Here is an 18,473-nt window from a genome sequence, read left to right as displayed (position 1 = left end):
CAGAGCCCTGCGGAGAGACAAGGGGACCTATGGAGGGCAAGGGGGCAGTAAAGTATTTCATAGGGTCTCATCCATAGAACCTCTGGGCTTTGCTGCCACCTGGTGGACAGAATTAGAAGGACAGGGTTGTGACTGCCCTCGGCCAAAGATAGATATACCAATAGTTTAGCTCTTGGCCGGCTGGGAGAAGGAGGAACTGAGCAGGAGAGACCCAGCCACCCTAAGGCCAGGCCACCCAGGTGTTGCCAGTATCTATACATGTCTCTAGAGCAGCAAGTCAAAGCTGTGGTTTTAGGGAAGAACTCCTTGGAAAGGAGCTGAAAATGTGCAGAGTCGAGGTCGGGGAGAGAGGAATGGGAGAAAAGGCGACGTGGAGGAATGGGATGCAGCGGTCTGAATCCAGCCCGGTGGGGACCGGAACCTTAGGCCTCACTGGCCTGTGGCGGTGACCAGTTCACTTTGCCCTCCCGTACCTGAAACGGGGACAAGAAGGACAAAGGCCGCTCCTCCACCCGCCCCTGGGACACGTTCTCACCCACTCAGAGTGTGCTGAGAGCAGAGGGGGAAGGGCTGGCAGGCCCTCGCTCTACTCCAGCCTCGTGATTCCCTGGGCTTCGGCCCCCTTTGGGAGCGTGAGGCCCGCGTCACCCAGGAGGCAGGTGCTGATGTGATAGCCGTTCGACAGGCGAGAAGATTGAGGCACAGAGGACTCAGCGCTCGTCCGAGGTTCCACAGCCAGCATGTCATGGGGAAAAACCCAGAGCCTGGATAGCTCACTCTTCTATTGTCCCCAATAAACGTGCTGCAGAAAGGAATGAGTGTGGCCAACCTTCAGCGGTCCCAGCTCCGGGGGCCGGCCTCCCAAGCCCAGGGTAGCAGTGGGACTTGAGGCAAGTCTTCTCTCCAGCCGGGTCTGCCCCTTCCCAACCTAAGGAAAGGCTTCTCTCTCAAAGGCTCTGGGAAGTGAGATTCCAGCCCTTTCCTTTCGGAGTCCCAGCCTAATTCCTGTCGGGAATGTGAGCATCAGGAGGTTCTTCCTACAGCCTAACCGTCACACCTCCTCCTGCAGGCCAAGTCCATTTATCAGGTCTGTTAAACAAAAAATTGAACTTTCATGGCGGAATGTCCTTTTAAAAGAAAGGGTTTATTAGGCCATGCTGGCCAAAGCAGGAGGAGGAGGAAGCAGAGGAGGAGGAGACTTTTTAAAAAAGATATATTTTTATTGATTTCAGAGAGGAAGGGAGAGAGAGAAACATCAATGAGAGAGAATTATTGATCGGCTGCCTCCTGTACGCCCTCCACTGGGAACCGAGCCGCTACCCGGGCATGTGCCCTTGACCGGAACTGAACCCGAGACCCTTCAGTCTGCAGGCCGACGCTCTATCCACTGAGCCACACCGGCCAGGGCAGGAGGAGAGTCTGCTGCCGCTGGGCCCCGGGCACGGAGTCCGTGTCACAGCAGCTTGGCCAGGTGGGAAAGACAGCGGTGCGCTGCCTGGAGTTTGGTGTGTTTGTACATCAAGGGGAGGGCGAGAGGTAAGCCTTTCTGGAAGGACTGACGTTGCTGCGGACGAAGGGGCTGCAGAGGCGGAGGCAGGCAGTTGAGGGGCAGGCGAGGAGCCGGGAAGAGGCATGCCCTCTCGGACAGGCTGTAGGCAAGGCTGGAAAGTTCACGTGTAAATCAGAAGCAGAGGCTCCTGGGGTTCAGAGGTGCCTGGCGGTTCTCTCTGAATAATCGTGGACACAGCCGCCTGGAAATTAATCTGACATTCCTGCGTACAGAGGAGTGCGAGCAGCCTTTGGTCAGACCTGGCCCACGGCTTCGGACAAGCCACTGTTCTGGGTTCTGTCTCTCTCCCTCACTCTGGCCGCTGGGATGGTAATTTAGAACATCTCAGGACGGGGGGAGGGGGGGTGTTGTTGTTTTTGTTTTTGGTCAGGTCCTAGAATGAAGAGATAGAGGATGTGGAAGCAGGCTTCTATTTCAGAGAGGGTATTCATGGTCTCTAAAACCAGGGTTTAATTCTCTAACCACGCAGTCAGGACTGGCCAATCACAGGCCCTAATGGGAGAGCTTAAATTATAGAGGACCAAGTTAGAGGAAAGAAAAAAAGCAACAAAACCATCCCAACTCCCAGCCACTGGGCTGCAGCTGATGGGCAATTATCTGCTGCTGCGTGCACTGCTGGCTCCCTGTCCTGACTGCGGGTGGGCAGTGCGGGTGGGGAGGAGGCCGTGAGTGGGTGTCAGGTCAAGACAACTGTGTGGGGGCGTCCAGACCCCTCTCCACTTCTTCCCCCTTCACCCCTGCACTCCCCTCCAATCAGGAGCGGAGCTGCCCTCTCGTGTCCACCGCCCCTCCCCAGCCCTCGGCGAGGGGAGTGATTAGCGTGGGGCATTGTCCCGATAATGGGCCCCAGCTGCCGCTTGAAAGAAGAGACAAAGCGCCTGGCGCTGCACACGCATCATTCCCTCGTTAAATCTCTGTTATTAGATTAGATTCCAAATGTATTGATTCGGAGGCTGGAGGGCGATGGGGGAGGGAGGAGAATCTGGCTGGGGATTGCTGAAACACCTCTCCTCATGCTCGCCCCCCCCTCATATGCCCCCCTCACCCCAGGCAGCTTGTCTTCCTATTCTCTCAGGGAAATCACCCTTAAGCACATCTCCTAACTCTGAGCTCAGCCACTCCCCCTGGACCGCTCCTGCGAGGGGCCCTGGGTCGCTGAGCGAGGCTGCCACCCTCCAGTGGGAAAGGTGGCCTCCTGGGATATGGGCCACCGGCTCCACTGCTTGGAGCACTACAGAGGGCTGGGCGCTTTCAAGACCTTTAATGGGAGCTTTTGAGTAGAATGACAGGTTTTGGAAAGCAGATAAATGGGAAAGGCAGCTGAGAACGGTGAGTCTTCGTATGTGAATAGAAAGGAGTAGAGATGAGATAGAGAACCAACAAGCTTCTCAGAAGGAGGAAGGAAGCAGATTCCGGAAAATAAAGCAGTTGGGAGAGACGTTCTAGGCCAGTGGTTCTCAACCTTCCCAATGCCGCGACCCTTTAATACAGCTCCTCATGTTGTGGTGACCCCCAATTTCATTGTTACAAATTGAACATAATTAAAGCATAGTGATTAATCACAAAAACAATATGTAATTATATATGTGTTTTCCAATGGTCTTAGGCGACCCCTGTGAAAGGGTCATTCGACCCCCAAAGGGGTCGTGACCCACGGGTTGAGAACCGCTGCTCTAGGCCTTCTCATGTCCCGGGCAGGGTAAAGGTTTCCTTGGGAGAAGTCCAAGGTCAGTACTGATGACAAGAGTTCGTGCACTGGGGATCCCCTGGCCCTGGCCTCAGTTTCCCATTCCTGGGTAGCACAGCCTGGATGTGGATCGATGAGCTGATTGGCTGTGGCTCGTGGAGCAGAAGATGTTACACGTGGCAGCTCATTCTTAAGGTGGTTAATTGGCTGCCGCAGTGCTGGGCTCTGTTGCTCCAACGATTGTGGGTGAAGGATGGGGAGGGAGAGATGAGGGATCAATAGGTTGATTAGTGTTTCACCAGCTCTCTGGTTGGACACTTTGTCAATAGCTACCCTCTTACTGACCTGACCAGTGGGGCATCAACAGTGCCAGAAGCATGACTGGCCCAGCAAGTCCAAGTGCCTGAGCAGGACACGTCCAAGTGAGTGAGCAGGACTTGTACAGGGCAAGTCCAAGTGCAGTGAGCAGGACTTGTACAGGGCAAGTCCAAGTGCAGTGAGCAGGACTTGGGCAGGACAAGTCCAAGTGAGTGAGCAGCTTTTTTTCCAAGACCAGGCTCTGAGGTGCTGCTGCAGGGACCATCCTGGGAGCGTCAGGATGAGCCGTCTACTCATCAGGAAGCAACCACTGTGAGTGGGGCTACTCTGCAGCCCCACAATCTCCTGCTTTTTGCTGGGAGACCCTGATACCTACCCACCAACAGAACAAAGATAAACATAAGGTCCTTAGCTAGTCCCAAAGCCCGCATGCCTGGATGGAAGTATCGGATGAACTCCATGCAGTTCTCCCTCTGTGAGTTCTTGCTCCACGCTGGGGACCTGGGGTGAGAAGCTGAGAGAAGCCGAACCAGACGAGCCCCCTTCCTCAGCCTCAGGCTCTTCCAGACACGAGGTCCCAAGGTTGTGCCCAGGATGGTCTACTAACTAGAACTGCAGAGTGTGGGGTCAAGGGAAGGCATACCTTCAGGTGTTTCTCACTGAACCCTTCTCACTGGCCAGCCCAGAACAGCTCATTCCAGGTATTTCTTTGGGGCCCTTTCCCCTTAGCCTGGTGTGTTCAGTCCCTGTCCACACGTCTTCCCCTGAGAGACAAGCAGCCCGGGGCAGGGAGAGGGGTGCGCTGGATGGAGAAAGAGCGGAGAGCCAGCATCAGGCATCCACGGAGGACGCCGAAGTGGCCGCTCTCGGTGGGCTCTGGCACTCCTCTCCTCTGAATGCCTGGGAGGTGGGTGGAGTGATAGAGGCGGGGTGCTGCTCAGCACGTCTTGAACCCCAATGTCTAGGAGAGGAAGCTAGAGATCAAAGGCCACTCTTCCGCCTGCCTCCCTCGTGGTCCTGGTGGATGTGCCAGTGGCTGGCCGCTGAGAGTTCCCAAAAGGCAATTAAAGAAGCAAAACTAGACACAGTCTCAAACCTGAGCTCAGTCTGAAAAACCAAGCCTGCTGGCGCTGGCCGTGGTGCTGATGTTCTGCTTTGCAGGGCAGGGTCCTCGCGCAGGGAGGACTGCCTCCGTCCAGCGTCTTGCCAGAGATCAAGAACTGAGCTTCCCCCGCCCACCTCTCCATTGCTGTGCTCATGGTCCTGACCTTCCCATTTAAATCCCACCACCTGTTATTTCTTCTTCATAACAGCCACCATTCCCTAGGAGCAGGAAGCACCAAACAGCTGAAACCACAGATACTCCCCAACCTCACTTTCACCAGTAACTGTAAACCTCTTCATCCTCACGCGGCTCCTGACAAATGGTCAAGAAGAGAGGTCAGGGATTTATTACATTTTATTACCCCCACCCCCACCATCTGATGAAACGTGAGTGTTCAGGGAAGTGGTCACAGCGGAGGTGAAGAAGGAGACGTTAGTGTTGGAGAAACCTCAAGCAGTTATCAGGCCCATATATTAGAGAGTTGGCTGGCCTTCAATCTCAAAAACCAGGCTGAGGGAGTTGAGCAGGATTCCAAAGTGCCTTATTTAGGGGGGTGCCAGCGGGGAAACTGAGGCTTACTGCACAGATATAGAGTGAAGTTGGGAAATGCATGGATTTCTTCTGATCTAAGACAACATGTTTCAAAGCCATCGTGGCAGGTGGGGAGCAGGGGAGGATGTAAGGATCTTGGACGCCAAGATTTTGGGAGAAGGGTGAAGGCCCTCCTTCGGGATTGCTGGGATAAATTGGCATTGGAACCAGGGATGGAGCTGTATATGTGACTTGAGAACATCCCTGGCACCCCCTGGACCCTTGCAGTCCCCCCACCCTCGCTCGGCTGGACTCCTCAGGAATACTGCCAGATGGACCAGAGTGTGACCAGGGTGACACTGTAGGCCAGCACCGCCAGCAGGTAGATGCGGAACAGCAGCCTGTCCAGCACGGAGCCCACGCGCAGCCAGTCCCGGGCCACCTCTCGGCTCTCCTCCCGCTTCTCCAGGAAGTGCCGGATGGAGGCCAGCTCCTGCAGCAGCCCGCGCATGGCCAGGGAGGCCTCCCGCGGCGGTGGGGGCGGGCTGTCTTTGCCCCTCGGGGTCTTGTCCAAGTCCCTGGGTCCTCCCAAATGGCCGCAGTGGTTCCCCATGTCTGCAAGAAGGGGCAGAGCATTGGCAAGGGAGGGGGCCTACCAGATGGCCTGAACATCGTCCCTTACATTTCTTTGGCCTGCAGAAGGTGTTAGCATGAGCAATCTCAGACATGAAGAGCATCGGGAGTAACTTACCTATTTGTGTACCCGCCATCCAACTTAAGCAAATTAAGAAAGCCAATACAGTGGCAGATTCCCGTACACCTCTTCCTCATCACATCTTCCGTCCCCTCCCCAGGTCACCAACATCAAATTTGGTGTTTATCCTTCCCATGCACTTGCTTTTTAACTCATGGTCTTTCCCCAGCTTTGATAGTCACCATTTCATTTGTGCTTCACAACAGCCCATGGAAGAGCAGAGGGGGATGAATTGTTATCCACACTCTTTGTATGAAGGTGCTAATGCTCAGAGAGGGTAAGTGACTAGCCTGTGTTCACACAGCTGGAGCGTCATTTAATAGCGAGGCCATCGAGGCCTAGATATCTGGGCTCTGAATCCACTGCCCTCTCCACTGTGTCTTATTGCCTCGATGCCCTCCTCTCCGAGGCCTTCTGCACCAGAAAACACGCCTCCAAATGTGGCAGCCTTCACCAGGTGACCAGTGAAATCAGGCATTAGGCGGGTGCTCTAGCTCAGAGATTTTCAACTGTGCCACAACCATTTTTAAAACATGCAATATCTGGCTATTTAGTCAAGGGCAGTGACCTCTTTTCCCTTAGATTGGCAAAATAATAATAAAAATAACAACAATAGCCAACACAATAGCTGTTCAGTGTACATGAATCAAAAGTATACCTATTTTTTTCAGATCGGCAAAAAATACATTTTTCTGCTATGCTGCAGAATCTTAGTGATTAGTTTACATGTGCCATGAGGTGAAAAGGTTGAAAATTGCTGCTCGAGCTCATGAATTGATGAGGAGATGGTGGCAGGTTAACGGAACATCTGTAAAAGGCGTGGCTCTGGCCCGAAGGGCGGACAAAGACGAGTGCAGGGGGGTGGAGTTAAAACACCAGCTCAGTCAGACGGGCCTGATTTCAAATCACACTGGGTCAGCTCCTGGCTCTGTGCCTTAGGGCGAGCTGTCTGGCCTCACTGTACCCCCGTTTTCTCATTTGAAAAATGAGAATGAGGACAGTGTGGATGAAATGGACAAATTCCTAAAAAAAAATACCACAATTTCCCAAAACGGAACCAGGAAGAATCAGAAAACCCGAGTATGCCAATAACAACTGATGAAATAGAAGCAGTAATCAAAAAACTCCCAGCAAACAAAAGCCCGGGTCCGGACAGCTTCACTGGAAAATGAGGATGAAAATCCAATTGGGTCACCATCAGGATCACCTGTGATCCCACAGGAAATGCTTCGCACATGCCTGGCCCAAAGTGCGCAAGAGACAGACCAACACGCCACCAGCACGACCACCAAATGGCTGTGGCAACTCCTCAGCGGGTCCCCCTGCTCCCTGCATCCTGCCCCGTCTCTGTCCACCCAGGCTGATGAGCATGTGCAGGTGCAGAGAGATGGGCACTCAGGCTGCCCCCCCCCCCCGTGAGGTGGTACGTGGGGTGCCATGTGCAGGACAGCACCCACCTTCCAGGCCCGGCTGAGCTCCCGGGCACGTCCTCCAGAGACACCCCCCTTCCCCAATGCCCCTGTCTCCAGACCGGAAGGGCCCCTGCATAGGGACCCCCCCTCTTCCCCCTCACCTGAGCAGTCATCAGTCTTGCTGGTTTGGGAGGCAGCTGGGCACCGATGGGAGGTTGGCTGCTCCCCCAGGCAGAGCAGCAGGGCGATTCGCTCGAGAACCAGGCGCCGCAGCCAGACAGGCACCGGCTGCTGCAGGTCTTGCTTGTGCACCAGCCGCACGATGAGGATCGTCTCAGCCAAGCTGATGACCAGCAGAGCCATGCACACGACAAAGTAGACACCTGTGCACCCGGGGAGAGGGCGGGAGGGAGACACATAGAAGGTGGGAGGGCCCACGCCTGGCTTCCTTGGCCACAGCGAGCTCTTCCCCAGAAGCAGGCCTTACCAATGAGGGGAGTGCCGATGGCGGTGGCTGGCAGCGTGTCGGACACAATGATCAGGAAGACAGAGTAGCCCAGAAGGAGTGTGATCTTGAAGGAGACCCTCTCACCACTCTCCGGGGGCAGGTAAAAGCCCACAATGTCCATGACCATGAGGAAGATACTGGGCAGCAGCAGGCTGACCGCATAGAACAGGGGCCGCCGGCGGATGACCACCTGGGACCAGGAGAAGAGCTCAGGGGGAGGCCTGGGGCAGACAGGTCCTGTGCCCAGGAACCGCCCCCCATCCCAGCCCCCTTGCTTGGTAGAGGATTCAACCTGCATTTCTCAGAAAAGGACACGGACAGACCCCACATTTTGCCTCTGGATTCAGGCTTGCGGCTGTTAGGATAAGTGAGGGACAATTCAGCTCTTGCCCCATCTACCTCGTGGAAGCTCCAGGAGATGAGTGTGACCGTGCGGTTGGGCCGGGGCCACGGTGGTTCCCCCCCCATGTCTCCTCAAGTCTGCCTGGGTGTGCTGGTCTAGTGGTTCTATTCATTATTTTAATCGCACCCGCTCCGTCCCACTCACGTAGAACTTCATTTCTGCATAACAGTCGCTGCTTTCCATGCTGAACTCCCGAAACTGGGTCAGCACCCCCAGAAGCTCCCACTCGCCCTGGTTCATGAAGACGCTCTTGTCGAACTTCACCTTTTCCGGCGGGCGCCAAAGGGAGATGTTGATGTCCTGGACTGGGAGAGAGGAAAGCAAGCCAGCGCTGGAGCCCACGCCAGCCGCATGCCAGAGCCCGCGACAGTGGGGTGCCGGGTGGCGCGCCCACATGGCTTAGCTCGCTTCAGCTCTTCATCTCCAGCCTCAGTTTCCTCAGCTACACAGGGAGGTCACTGCACACTGTACCTATCTGTACGGTGGGCCTGGAGCGAGGGGGAGGAAGGATGAAGTGAAACACACAGCAAAGTGCAAAGAACCAACAACACATTTATTAAATAGCCCCCCCCCCACACACACACACACATACACACCTTTCTAAGTTTCCTTGTTATAATTACCTACTTAGGAAATAAACAAAAGTCAGTACTCTTCACCTCGGCCTGCAGAAAGCCGCCTGAACTGGAAGCAAGCAGAACCCCCGCTTACAGAATAGTTTAGCGCCTCTGCTTCTACTACAGGGACAGATGTGCATGGCACCAGAGGACAGGAGCGCCCACTGCAGTCAAGCAGCAGGAATGGCTGGCGTGCCCATGGATCAGGAGGATGCGGAACAAACTCTGGTGCACCCAGACAGACCACGGGATAGTCTACGGTGGTCCGAATTCATGAGGGAGCTCTACATGTGCACTAACTTGGGAAAATGCCCCAGATCTGTGGTTGAGTAAAACGAAGCAAGTAGCAGTAGCGTAAATGATGTATATAGAATAATTCCCATGCACTTTCCATAGATGGTAATGTATGTGTATCTGGCAAAGGGTAGAGAAGGACCTGGAAGAGCGTATCATATGAAGTTTATACTGCTGAAAGCTGTTAAGTCCTGGTGTGGGGAGTTGGTGAAGAGTTTGGGAATGCGGGTAGAGGTCAAAGATCATTTGTAATTCTGGGTTTTGGTCAAAATTAGAATGTAGTGGAGGATGCCGTTTTGCAGTAAAGTGATGCTCACGTCCCTAGGTCTCAGTGAGCACCTAGGGTGCACCCCCTCGATGTGTTTGTCAGCACCTTTCTCTGTGCCAGGCACCGTGCTGTGCACCCAGTGGTGGGGCAGAAATCGTGTTCCGCCCTCTCTTCATGTGTACCGGGTAGAGAAGTACACACTGAACAAGTGCTTACAAGCACAGTAGACGTGGGAAGACGAACAGGAGGCTGTACATTGGGCGTTGGGGATGCCTAGTCTGGAGACTGGGAGGGGTTTCCCCGAGAAGCTGACCCTGAGCTGTGATTCAAAGGCGAGTAGAGGAACTGGCTACCCCAGGTGTGGCTGGGGCAGGAGTGGGACAAGAAGGAAAGCAGGAGAGGAAGAAGGGCAAGTGGCCTGGGGGGGGGTGGGGTGGGGGGGAGCCGCCTGTGATTAGGGGCTGGAGGAATGGGCTGCGGGCGGCCAGCCCAGGGCCCCACGGGCCAGGTGAAGGATTTGGATTCTGTCCTGGGAGCATTGGGAAGCCATCAAGGTTCTTAAGCAGATTTGCATTTTAATAAGATCTCCATTTGCTCTGAGGAGCATGAATTGGAGGGGTTCAAGAATAAAGGAGGGGGACCCGCGAGGAGGCTACTGCCGAAACCTGGGCACAAGATCAGGTTGGCTTGGATTAGGGGAGAGTGCATCAGTGGAGAGGAGAAGTGAGGGCTTTGAGAGGCATCGAGTGCCACTCCTGTGAGTGATCCTGGGAAAGAATGGGCCCTACTGAGTGTTGGCACTGTCTCGGTCAGTTGGCATGATGACAGGGAGGCACCGGGCAACCAGGTTAATCCCATTTGGAGGATAAGGAAATAGGCTCAGTGGCATTAAAAACAGAAGTGGTGCCCTGGCCGGCATGGCTCGGGGATTAGAGCATCGATTCCAGACAAGGGCATGTACCTGGGTTGCAGGTTCCCCGCCCTAGCTGGGGTGCATTGGGGAGGCAACCAATTGATGTGGCTCTCTCACATCAATGCTTCTCTCTCTCTCCTTTTCCCCTCCCTTCTACTCTTTCTAAAATCCAGGGGGAGGAATATCCTCCAGTGAGGATTAACAAGAAAGAAAGAAAGAAAGAAAGAAAGAAAGAAAGAAAGAAAGAAAGAAAGAAAGAAAGAAAGAAGAAAGAAAGGAAGGAAGGAAGGAGGGAAGGAAGGAAGGAAGGAAGGAAGGAAGGAAAGGAAGGAAGGAGGGAAAGGAAGGAAGGAAGAGAGAGAAAGAAAGAAAGAAAGAAAGAAAGAAAGAAAGAAAGGAGGAAAGAGGGAAGGAAGGAAGGAAGGAAGGAAAGAAAGGAAGAGAGAAAGAAAGAGAGAAAGAGAGAGAGAAAGAAAGAAAGAAAAGTAAGTGGTAGGAAAGTTGGATAAGGAAGATGCATCCGGGATGTGCTCCTCACTCAAGTGTCCCGGGCCCCAGCCCGCGCCTCTGCCTCCAAAGCCCGTCTACTCACTGGTGTGCAGCCAGCTGGTGAAGGTCAGCGAGCAGTTCTGCACATCGAAGGGGAAGTTGTAGATGTCGAGGCTGCAGGCAGTCACCACCTGGAGGGGCTTGTAGTTCTGGACCTCGCCTTGATGCCCGACATACACGTACGGGATATCTGGAGACTTCCCCACGTCCACGCTGTCCAGGGGAGAGGGGGCAGCTTGGGGCTCAAGAAACAGGTCAGGCCTGGGAGTCTGAGGGTCTCTGAGCAGCCAGCAGGGAGAGAAACCCAGGTAGGGGCTAGGGCAGCAGGACAGCGTTGTCTGGAATTGATTTTTCTAACCTTCCTATCTCTCTTAGGCCTCCTTACCTGCATCAACACTGTTTTCCATGCATTCCTGAGTAAAGGCATTTTTCCTCTATTTCCCTGGCAACCTAACAAAAGACAGGCAAGGATCCCTGGACCCCAAATGCCGCAGACCCTAAGGAGCATGCCCAGCTGTCCCTACACTGCCACCCACTGGCTGGGCAGAGCTCAGTTCCCAGGATGCCCGCCTGGTGTGGCAATGGGCAGGTTTGGTGGGTTCCATCCTGACTCGGGCTTCTCTTGGCTTCCCGCTGCTGGGAGGCCTGTGAGTGAGAGGAAGCACCTCTGCAGGAAAAGGAACTAGAAATGCCATGGAGACGAAGGGGCACAGGGCAGAAAGTGGCCGCTGTGGCATGCAGAGGCCGGGCCCGCGGCCCTGAGCCTGCAGTTTCTGTGGAATCAGGCTGAGAGTTGAGAACTCAAGACTATCGCTGTTTCACCGATTAAACTGCAGATTCAGCCAGAAACTGGAATTTCCCCGCGTCCCTCCAGCCTGAGCGATGCAGGGCACGCGGCTCCTGGTCGACGGCCTCTCATGAAAACCAGTGTGGGCGGCGCCCCTGGAGCCGGGCAATGCAGTGGGTCCTGGCAGAGGGTGACCGGCCCCTCCACTTCCTCCTCCCACCCGTCTCCCCGCCAGAAGGTACCTGAGGGTGAGGAGAAGGAATGCTGGCCAAGGCCAGAGAGACTGGCTGCTGAGAATGAAGGCTAGGGGGACCCACTTCAGACCGAGGGTGCAATCTGTGGCTGCTCAGGCACAGGTGTGACGAGAAGTGTGAGTGTCTCCCAGCTTCAAGTCTCCCCTGTGGCCAGGACTTCATTCCTTCCAGTAATGTTACTGTCCCTTCTAAATGCAGCCACCCCTCATCCGACTATTGTAACAACGTGAATTCACTCCCTGGCTTCCTTTCCTCAGGCAGGGCCGTTGGATCAAGAAGTGCAGGGTTTCAACATTAAGCATAGAGGAGTTTTTAAAAAGAAAAGAAAAAGCAGGGAATTTGGGGCCAAGCTAATTTTACCCGCAGCTCTGCAAGCCTTGGGAGGATGGGGGTGCCCCTGCCTTCCCCAGCCCACAGCTACCTGGCCGCCCAGCACCAGATGGCGGTACTCACAACTCGTTGATGAGAATGTCCGGGACCCAAATGCTGTCCGTGGGGATGGACAGCTTGGTGATGTTGTCGAAGTCCTCGGGGTTCCACTGGAGAAACTCGTCAGTCCAGTACTAAGGGAGGAGCAGGACCCATGAGCGTGGGCGGGGTCGTCCCCAGCTCCCGCCAGCTCCACCTCGCAGGGCCCCGGAGAAAGGCAGGCATCTTCTTGGGGGAATCTGGCGTCAGTGGCACCCTAGTCACTCAGCAGCACCTGAGAGGCCCCCACCTTTGTGCCCACACACATGCAAATACCACGCAGCCTCGCCCAGGGGCGGCGTCAGGCATCGCTAACATTTTGAATCCCCTAGCCACCAGCGGAGGGGTCTGAGAGGGCAGCTTCATGGTCTCAGTCTGCACAAAGGTAAGTGGGGATGACAGATGCACCTCCCAGGGCAGAGATGGCTACTGTTAGGTTTTGATCGATGCATCCTCCACTCTCCTGCCAGGATGACTGGCCTAACAGATATACATATTTTCACATTTCACATTCTATTTGAAGGCGTGGGGAAAAGATGGCGGGTCAGTGGGAGGGTCTGTGAAGTATGGAATAGTCAATAGCGGCTGCTATGCTTCAGAAGTTAATAGACTATATTATCACTGAAAACTGTACGAAATAATGTAAACTAAATACAAGCATGACTAGATGAAAATAAAAATGTGCCTTTCAAATCACGAGGAAAAAAACAAAGAGAACATACATTGAAAAGGTTGTAAAACAGAATAGAATGGATAATCCCAATTTTACAGAACCATGAAATGTAAATTCTGTGATGTCACTCGCCCGCTTAAAATTCTTCAGCGGCGTCTCATTGGCAATAAGATAAAGTTAAACCTCGAGGTCAACAAAGTCTACATAATCTGCCTCCACCTGCCTTCCTGGTCTCAGGTTTTGTTGTTGTTGTTGTTGGTTTGTTTGTGTTGGCCATGCCTCTCTGTGGAGTCTACACCTGGAATGATCACTGTTGGAACCTCCGCATCTCTCCGTACCCTGCTCCTTCGCCCATGCGGCAATCTGTCTTCTTGATCAAGGTGAGTCTTACTCATCCTTCTAGACTCAACTATTCCATGCTCCAAGGACCTCTGGGAACCCCGTCCCCTGGCGGGTTTCACGTGCCTCCTCTGTGCTCCATGGCTGACATCTTGCCCGCTGTGTGGGTTGCATGGAATTGTCTGCCCACATGTGTGTGGTCTGCACCAGCCTGTGAGCTCATTGTGGACAGGGCCTGAGTCTAGGTTGTGTCTCTAATTCCAGTCCCTTAGCATGTAGTAGACTGGCATGCCCTCCCTGCTGGGGCAGACAAGTGACCCTAGAGGTGCAGAGGTGGGAGTTGGCCATGGTGTCCCAGGAGAGAGCTCCAGGAAGTCCACCGGGTCCCTTCCCCGAGGCAGCGTGTGTTCTGCACGTAGGGGTCTCGCGGAGGCAGAAAGGGGGCAGTACTGCAGGAACCAGCACTTGGCTTCTTCCTCTGCCCCACTTCCTGTCCCACGAGCTGGCTGGGGTGGGGTGCGCACGAAGAGAGGGAGAGATTTAACAGAGACCCACGTTGCCAGGCGTGTCCCCACAGGCTTGACCTCAACGAACTGTCCTCATGTCCCTGCCCCCTTCTCTTCAGCCACGTTGTTGGCTTTCCCTCTGTTCTGACACCTTCTCCAGGTACCTGGGGCCCCGGGGCTACCAGCTTAGGACACAGGGTGGACAGCAGCCTCCCCTGTTTGCCTGCCCTCCCCCACCAGCTCCGAGCCAGAACTGCTGCTGGGGCCTCAGAGACTCCACACGCCAGCGCCTGGCCAATGCCCGCCAGAAGCTGGAAGAGGTGGGCAATAGCCATGAGGTGATGACTTTTATCACCCAGTTTGCTTGTTGTTCAATTTGGCTTAATAGGAAGAAGGCTTGCGAGCCATTCGAGCTGCATGAGAGGGAAGGCTGCCCCCGAGCTCCCAGGCACTGGAGGTGTTCGATCGAGAGGTGGGGCACACACTTGCTGGGGCCCCAGTTCATGGAGAACTTCAGGACCCAGAGCAGGTCCCGAGGACTTCCCCCACCGAGCCTCCCGTCCCCCTCCCTCCCCAGCCCTGAGCGAGGGGAGTCCAGGCTTCTGCATCTCAGGTCCCTGACGCGCCAGGTGGCGAGTCCCTCCCCGGGAGGGTAAGTCCCAGGACAGGAAATGGGGCAGCGGGAGAAGGGCTGGGCTGCTCACCTGCCGGTACCAGATGTAGGTGGTCAGGACCTGGTTCTTCTCGTCCTGGGAAAGGAAAGGGAGCTGGCACAGGTGGCCCTGTGGGATGTGGGTCCACTCTGCACACACGAACCCCAGAAGGAGCTGCTGCTCTGTGCCCCCATTTCCTTGGGAAGTGGGGGTGAAGCAAAGGGGCAAGGAGGAGGGGTCAGCCATGAAAAGTTGGTCTTTTACTAGGACACATCTAGAAAGAAATGCAGTGATTTACTCTTAAACCATATGTGCATGTAAGTATACATACCCTCTACTCTCTTCTATTATGTCATGCATATTATATATGTCTATTATGTTATCTATATTTTATAAATATGATATACATAACATAATAGAAGATAATACAAAGCATATTTAACAATATTGTGTATATCTATATCTATATATCTATATCTATATATCTATATATCTATATATCTATATCTATATCTATATCTATATCTATATCTATATCTATATCTATATCTATATCTCTCCTATCCTAGAATGAAGTCAAGAGGTACAAAGTCACATAGAGTGAAAAATTCATCGCTCTCCCTCCCTCCTATCCAATCCCAATTTCCCTTCCCGAACAGCAGCATGGACTGTAGCGGAGACTGTGGTGTCAGCCCTGCCCGCCTTAACCCAGCACACTGCCCCCATTTCGGCATCTCCACAGTCGCCTCCTGCTTATCTCTGCAGTGTCCACCCCCCTGCGCTGGACAGTGGACCCCACCTACTACTGTCACTAACGGAGGAATCAATTAACTGATTTGTGATGGACTCTTCAACAACCATTGAGTAACACCCACCATGTGCCAGGGACCTGTGTGACACAGGGCAGAGAGATGAATAGGACAATCTGAACCCCCACACAGCCCGCACAGGGAGGTGGTACCATGATACGGTGAGTGGCCCGCTGGCTGCAGGAGGGTGGGAGGGATGGCTGAAAGGTGGCCCCAGTTTCCTGGTTTGGGCAGCTCTGCACATGGGGGTGCTGCAGCCTGTCTGAGCCGTGGTGCCAGCCACAGGTACGATGGTACCCGAATGTCCACCATGTGCCCAGGGCCTCCCACCTCTGAGTTGGGGGCATCTTGGGGCTGAGCTCTCACCACGTTGAGGATGGCATAGACAATGACGTCGATGGACACGGTGGTTGGCCTCCTCCAGTCCCGCACGGGCCGCACGCCCTTCTTGTAGTTGGTCAGGAGGTGGTCCGACAGCCGCCGCAGAGCGGGCCCCGAGGTGTTCTGGGCCGGGAGGCCCCCCCTGCGCCTGGCTGGGAAGGAGAACAGTCCCAAGCGGACATCAAGCCGGAGCCACGGGCCTCTCGCCCTGGTTTGAAGCTATGAAAAGGGAAGTGCCCTCACCAGTCCCACCTCACAAAACTTCCAGGTGCCCCACCACAGAAATGTCCATTGTGTCTGCAGGCTCCTCCCCAGACTCAAAGGCACATCTCATACGGGCAACCTACACACTCGTTTGCGGGAGAGGGAGCCGGACTGGAAGAGAAGGTGACGTAAGGCAGGTGAGGTCTGAAGGAGGCCGAGGGCTCCGGGGAGGTGAAGGGGAGCCGGCCCCGGGAGAAGAGAGGGGTACAAAAAAGTGGCCCCCAGTGACAGTTCCTCAGCCCCGAGGTCTGCGTGAGGGTTTGCCTCAGTCAAGGTCAGATGTCAGTGTCCGTACAGCCCCTCATCTCCTGGCCCCCAGCCTGCATCTGACAAGGAAGAAGGGGGGCAACCAGTGAAAACTGACATCTCCTCTCCCTCCCGCAAAGCCCACCCCAGGGCCGCCACCCCACCTGCCCGGGTGCACCAACTCCTGGGGGAGGTTGCCGGGTCCTCACAGGGGCTATGCGGGCAGTTTGTTAGGGGTGGGAAGAGGGTTGGGTGAGGTGTGGAGGGAGCGAGCAGCAGCACATTGGTCCCAGAGCAGGAGGCCTGCGAGGACCAAATGGTGAGGAGCAATCCCCACTCCTAGGCCCGAGCCCCATCCTCTGGGATGTCATGTGCGCCTCAGGCGTCCTTCTGGGGCAGTAGAAGCTCTTCCTGAAAGGTGCCAAGAAACATGCGGGTGACAAACAGTGTGGGACAGGGAGGACCAGGGTGCGGGCTGAAAGCCACGGGGGCCTGGCAGCGTGAGCGCAGGTCTCAGCAGGCCTGGCTCTGTGTGTGCAACCTGTGCAACACATCGATCCTACAGACACTCCTGCCTGCCCCGCCCCACCTGTCCCTGGTACACACCCCGCTGCCCTCAGGGCAGAGACGAGCAGAGAGAGAGAGAGAGAGAGAGAGAGAGAGAGACACGGGAGAGCAGGTAGGGAGTGCTGCCTTGGGAATAACATCCGTTAACATAGCACCGATTCAAACCCAGAGCCCTGTGTGTCTCCCTACAGCGGCAACAGCCCAGGTCCTCTTGTCTGGGATTCGGGCCAGTTTGGAGAGCACCAGCCTGGGCCCCACGGGTCAGAGCAAAGGCCGTTTCTGGGAGGCAGGGGGCTCCCCAGCCTGGGCAGCCCGGACCAGCCATCCCCTGCAGCCGGGCCTGCTCGTCCGGCTGAGCTTCCCCAGTGCCAGCTCTCGGGAGGAAATGCATCGTGTCCGCCCCCCCATCCACCCTAACGTACCCTGGCCCCAGCTTCAGCCCAGCTCTGGATGACGAGAAAATGGTCTAAGATGAATGAGTATTGTCTGCAGCAAGAGGGCACGATCCTTTTGTGACGAAAACACCCTGCATCCACTGGGGAGGCAGGAAAGGATGGGTGGGAGTGCAGAGCGGGGTTGGGTGTAATTGGAGGTTAGCCCCGGAAGCAAACTTTAGGAAACAGAGACCTCAAGAGCCCATGCAACAAAGTCGGCGCTGCTCCTAACGAGCTGTGTGACCTGAGCACATTATTCCCCTCTCTGGACCACAGCATCCCCACGGAGAACAAAGGGGCCTTGCAGCTCTCTCTCTCTCTCTCTCTCTCTCTCTCTCTCTCTCTCTCTCTCTCTCTCTCTCTCTCGGTGCGTTTAGGGGCAGGGCAAAGAGCAGAGCCCTCGCTGCTGCCCCGTCCGCATGTGTCCCATGCAGCAGGCTGCGCTGCACACTCTCAGCAGCCCTGCTCTCACCGGGCTCAGCCTCGACCTCCCAGCTGGGCCCCAGTGCCTCAAAACGCTCACATGCACGTTCGGTGTGAGAGCCTGACTCCCTGCAGCCTTACCCACTCCAGAACCCACCTTCCCTCAACCCTGGCAGGAATCGAGCATCCCATACTGCCCTCGGGAGGCGGCCAGCCACGTCCTACGTGCTTCCCATTTCCCCCACCGCCTTACCTTCTCCCTGAGTCAGGAGCACGGGCAGAAGCAGGGCAAGCAGCGCTGGTGGTGCCCACGGCAGCATGGTGAGCTTCCACGGTGTGGGCGCCTCTGGGTGGCAGGCGTGCAGGGAGAGCCCCGCCGCCGAGGGCCAGCCTGTCTGCCCTCTGCCGGCCTCGTGTCCCCGCCGCCTGCCTCTCCAGGCTGCTCCCAGCGCTTCTGCGGCTGAGCCTCGCACTGCCCGCACTGCCCGAGCCTCCAGGCTGGGAAGCTGCCAAGTGTCCCTGCAATCAATCCTTCATTTGAATCAGGTTTCAGGGTGGGAGGGGAGGGATGGAACCACTGAGAGGGAGGCCTGGCGAGCTGGGTCATTCACGAAGCTCCGTCCTGTTCTGCCAGGTGCCCTGCTCAGTTCCCCCAGGACTGACTTGGGGTCCAGAGGCCGCGGGAGCTCCAGGCAGCTGCCTTCATGTAGTCCCACGGCAAGTATGTTTCCTAGCATCGG

At 55.4% G+C, this 18,473-nt stretch overlaps 1 protein-coding gene across 1 annotated transcript; it reads right to left on the bottom strand.

Moving 5' to 3' along the window:
* Nucleotides 1-5,527: 5,527 nt before the first annotated feature.
* HTR3A (5-hydroxytryptamine receptor 3A) lies at nt 5,528-18,053 on the bottom strand (the record flags this gene model as incomplete). Its single annotated transcript, XM_081098918.1, has 9 exons — nt 5,528-5,826; nt 7,539-7,760; nt 7,865-8,075; nt 8,433-8,593; nt 10,973-11,142; nt 12,424-12,533; nt 14,661-14,705; nt 15,785-15,951; nt 17,987-18,053. 9 exons carry the CDS (start codon nt 18,051-18,053, stop codon nt 5,528-5,530), a joined length of 1,452 nt encoding a protein of 483 aa, XP_080955044.1.
* Between the last annotated feature and the right edge of the window lie 420 nt (nt 18,054-18,473).

The sequence above is a fragment of the Myotis nattereri genome, assembly GCF_964212035.1.
Source record: "Myotis nattereri genome assembly, chromosome: 9".
Taxonomy (NCBI): domain Eukaryota; kingdom Metazoa; phylum Chordata; class Mammalia; order Chiroptera; family Vespertilionidae; genus Myotis; species Myotis nattereri.
The sequence above is the reverse complement of the archived record's forward strand: the minus strand, read 5'-3'. Positions and strand labels throughout refer to the sequence as shown.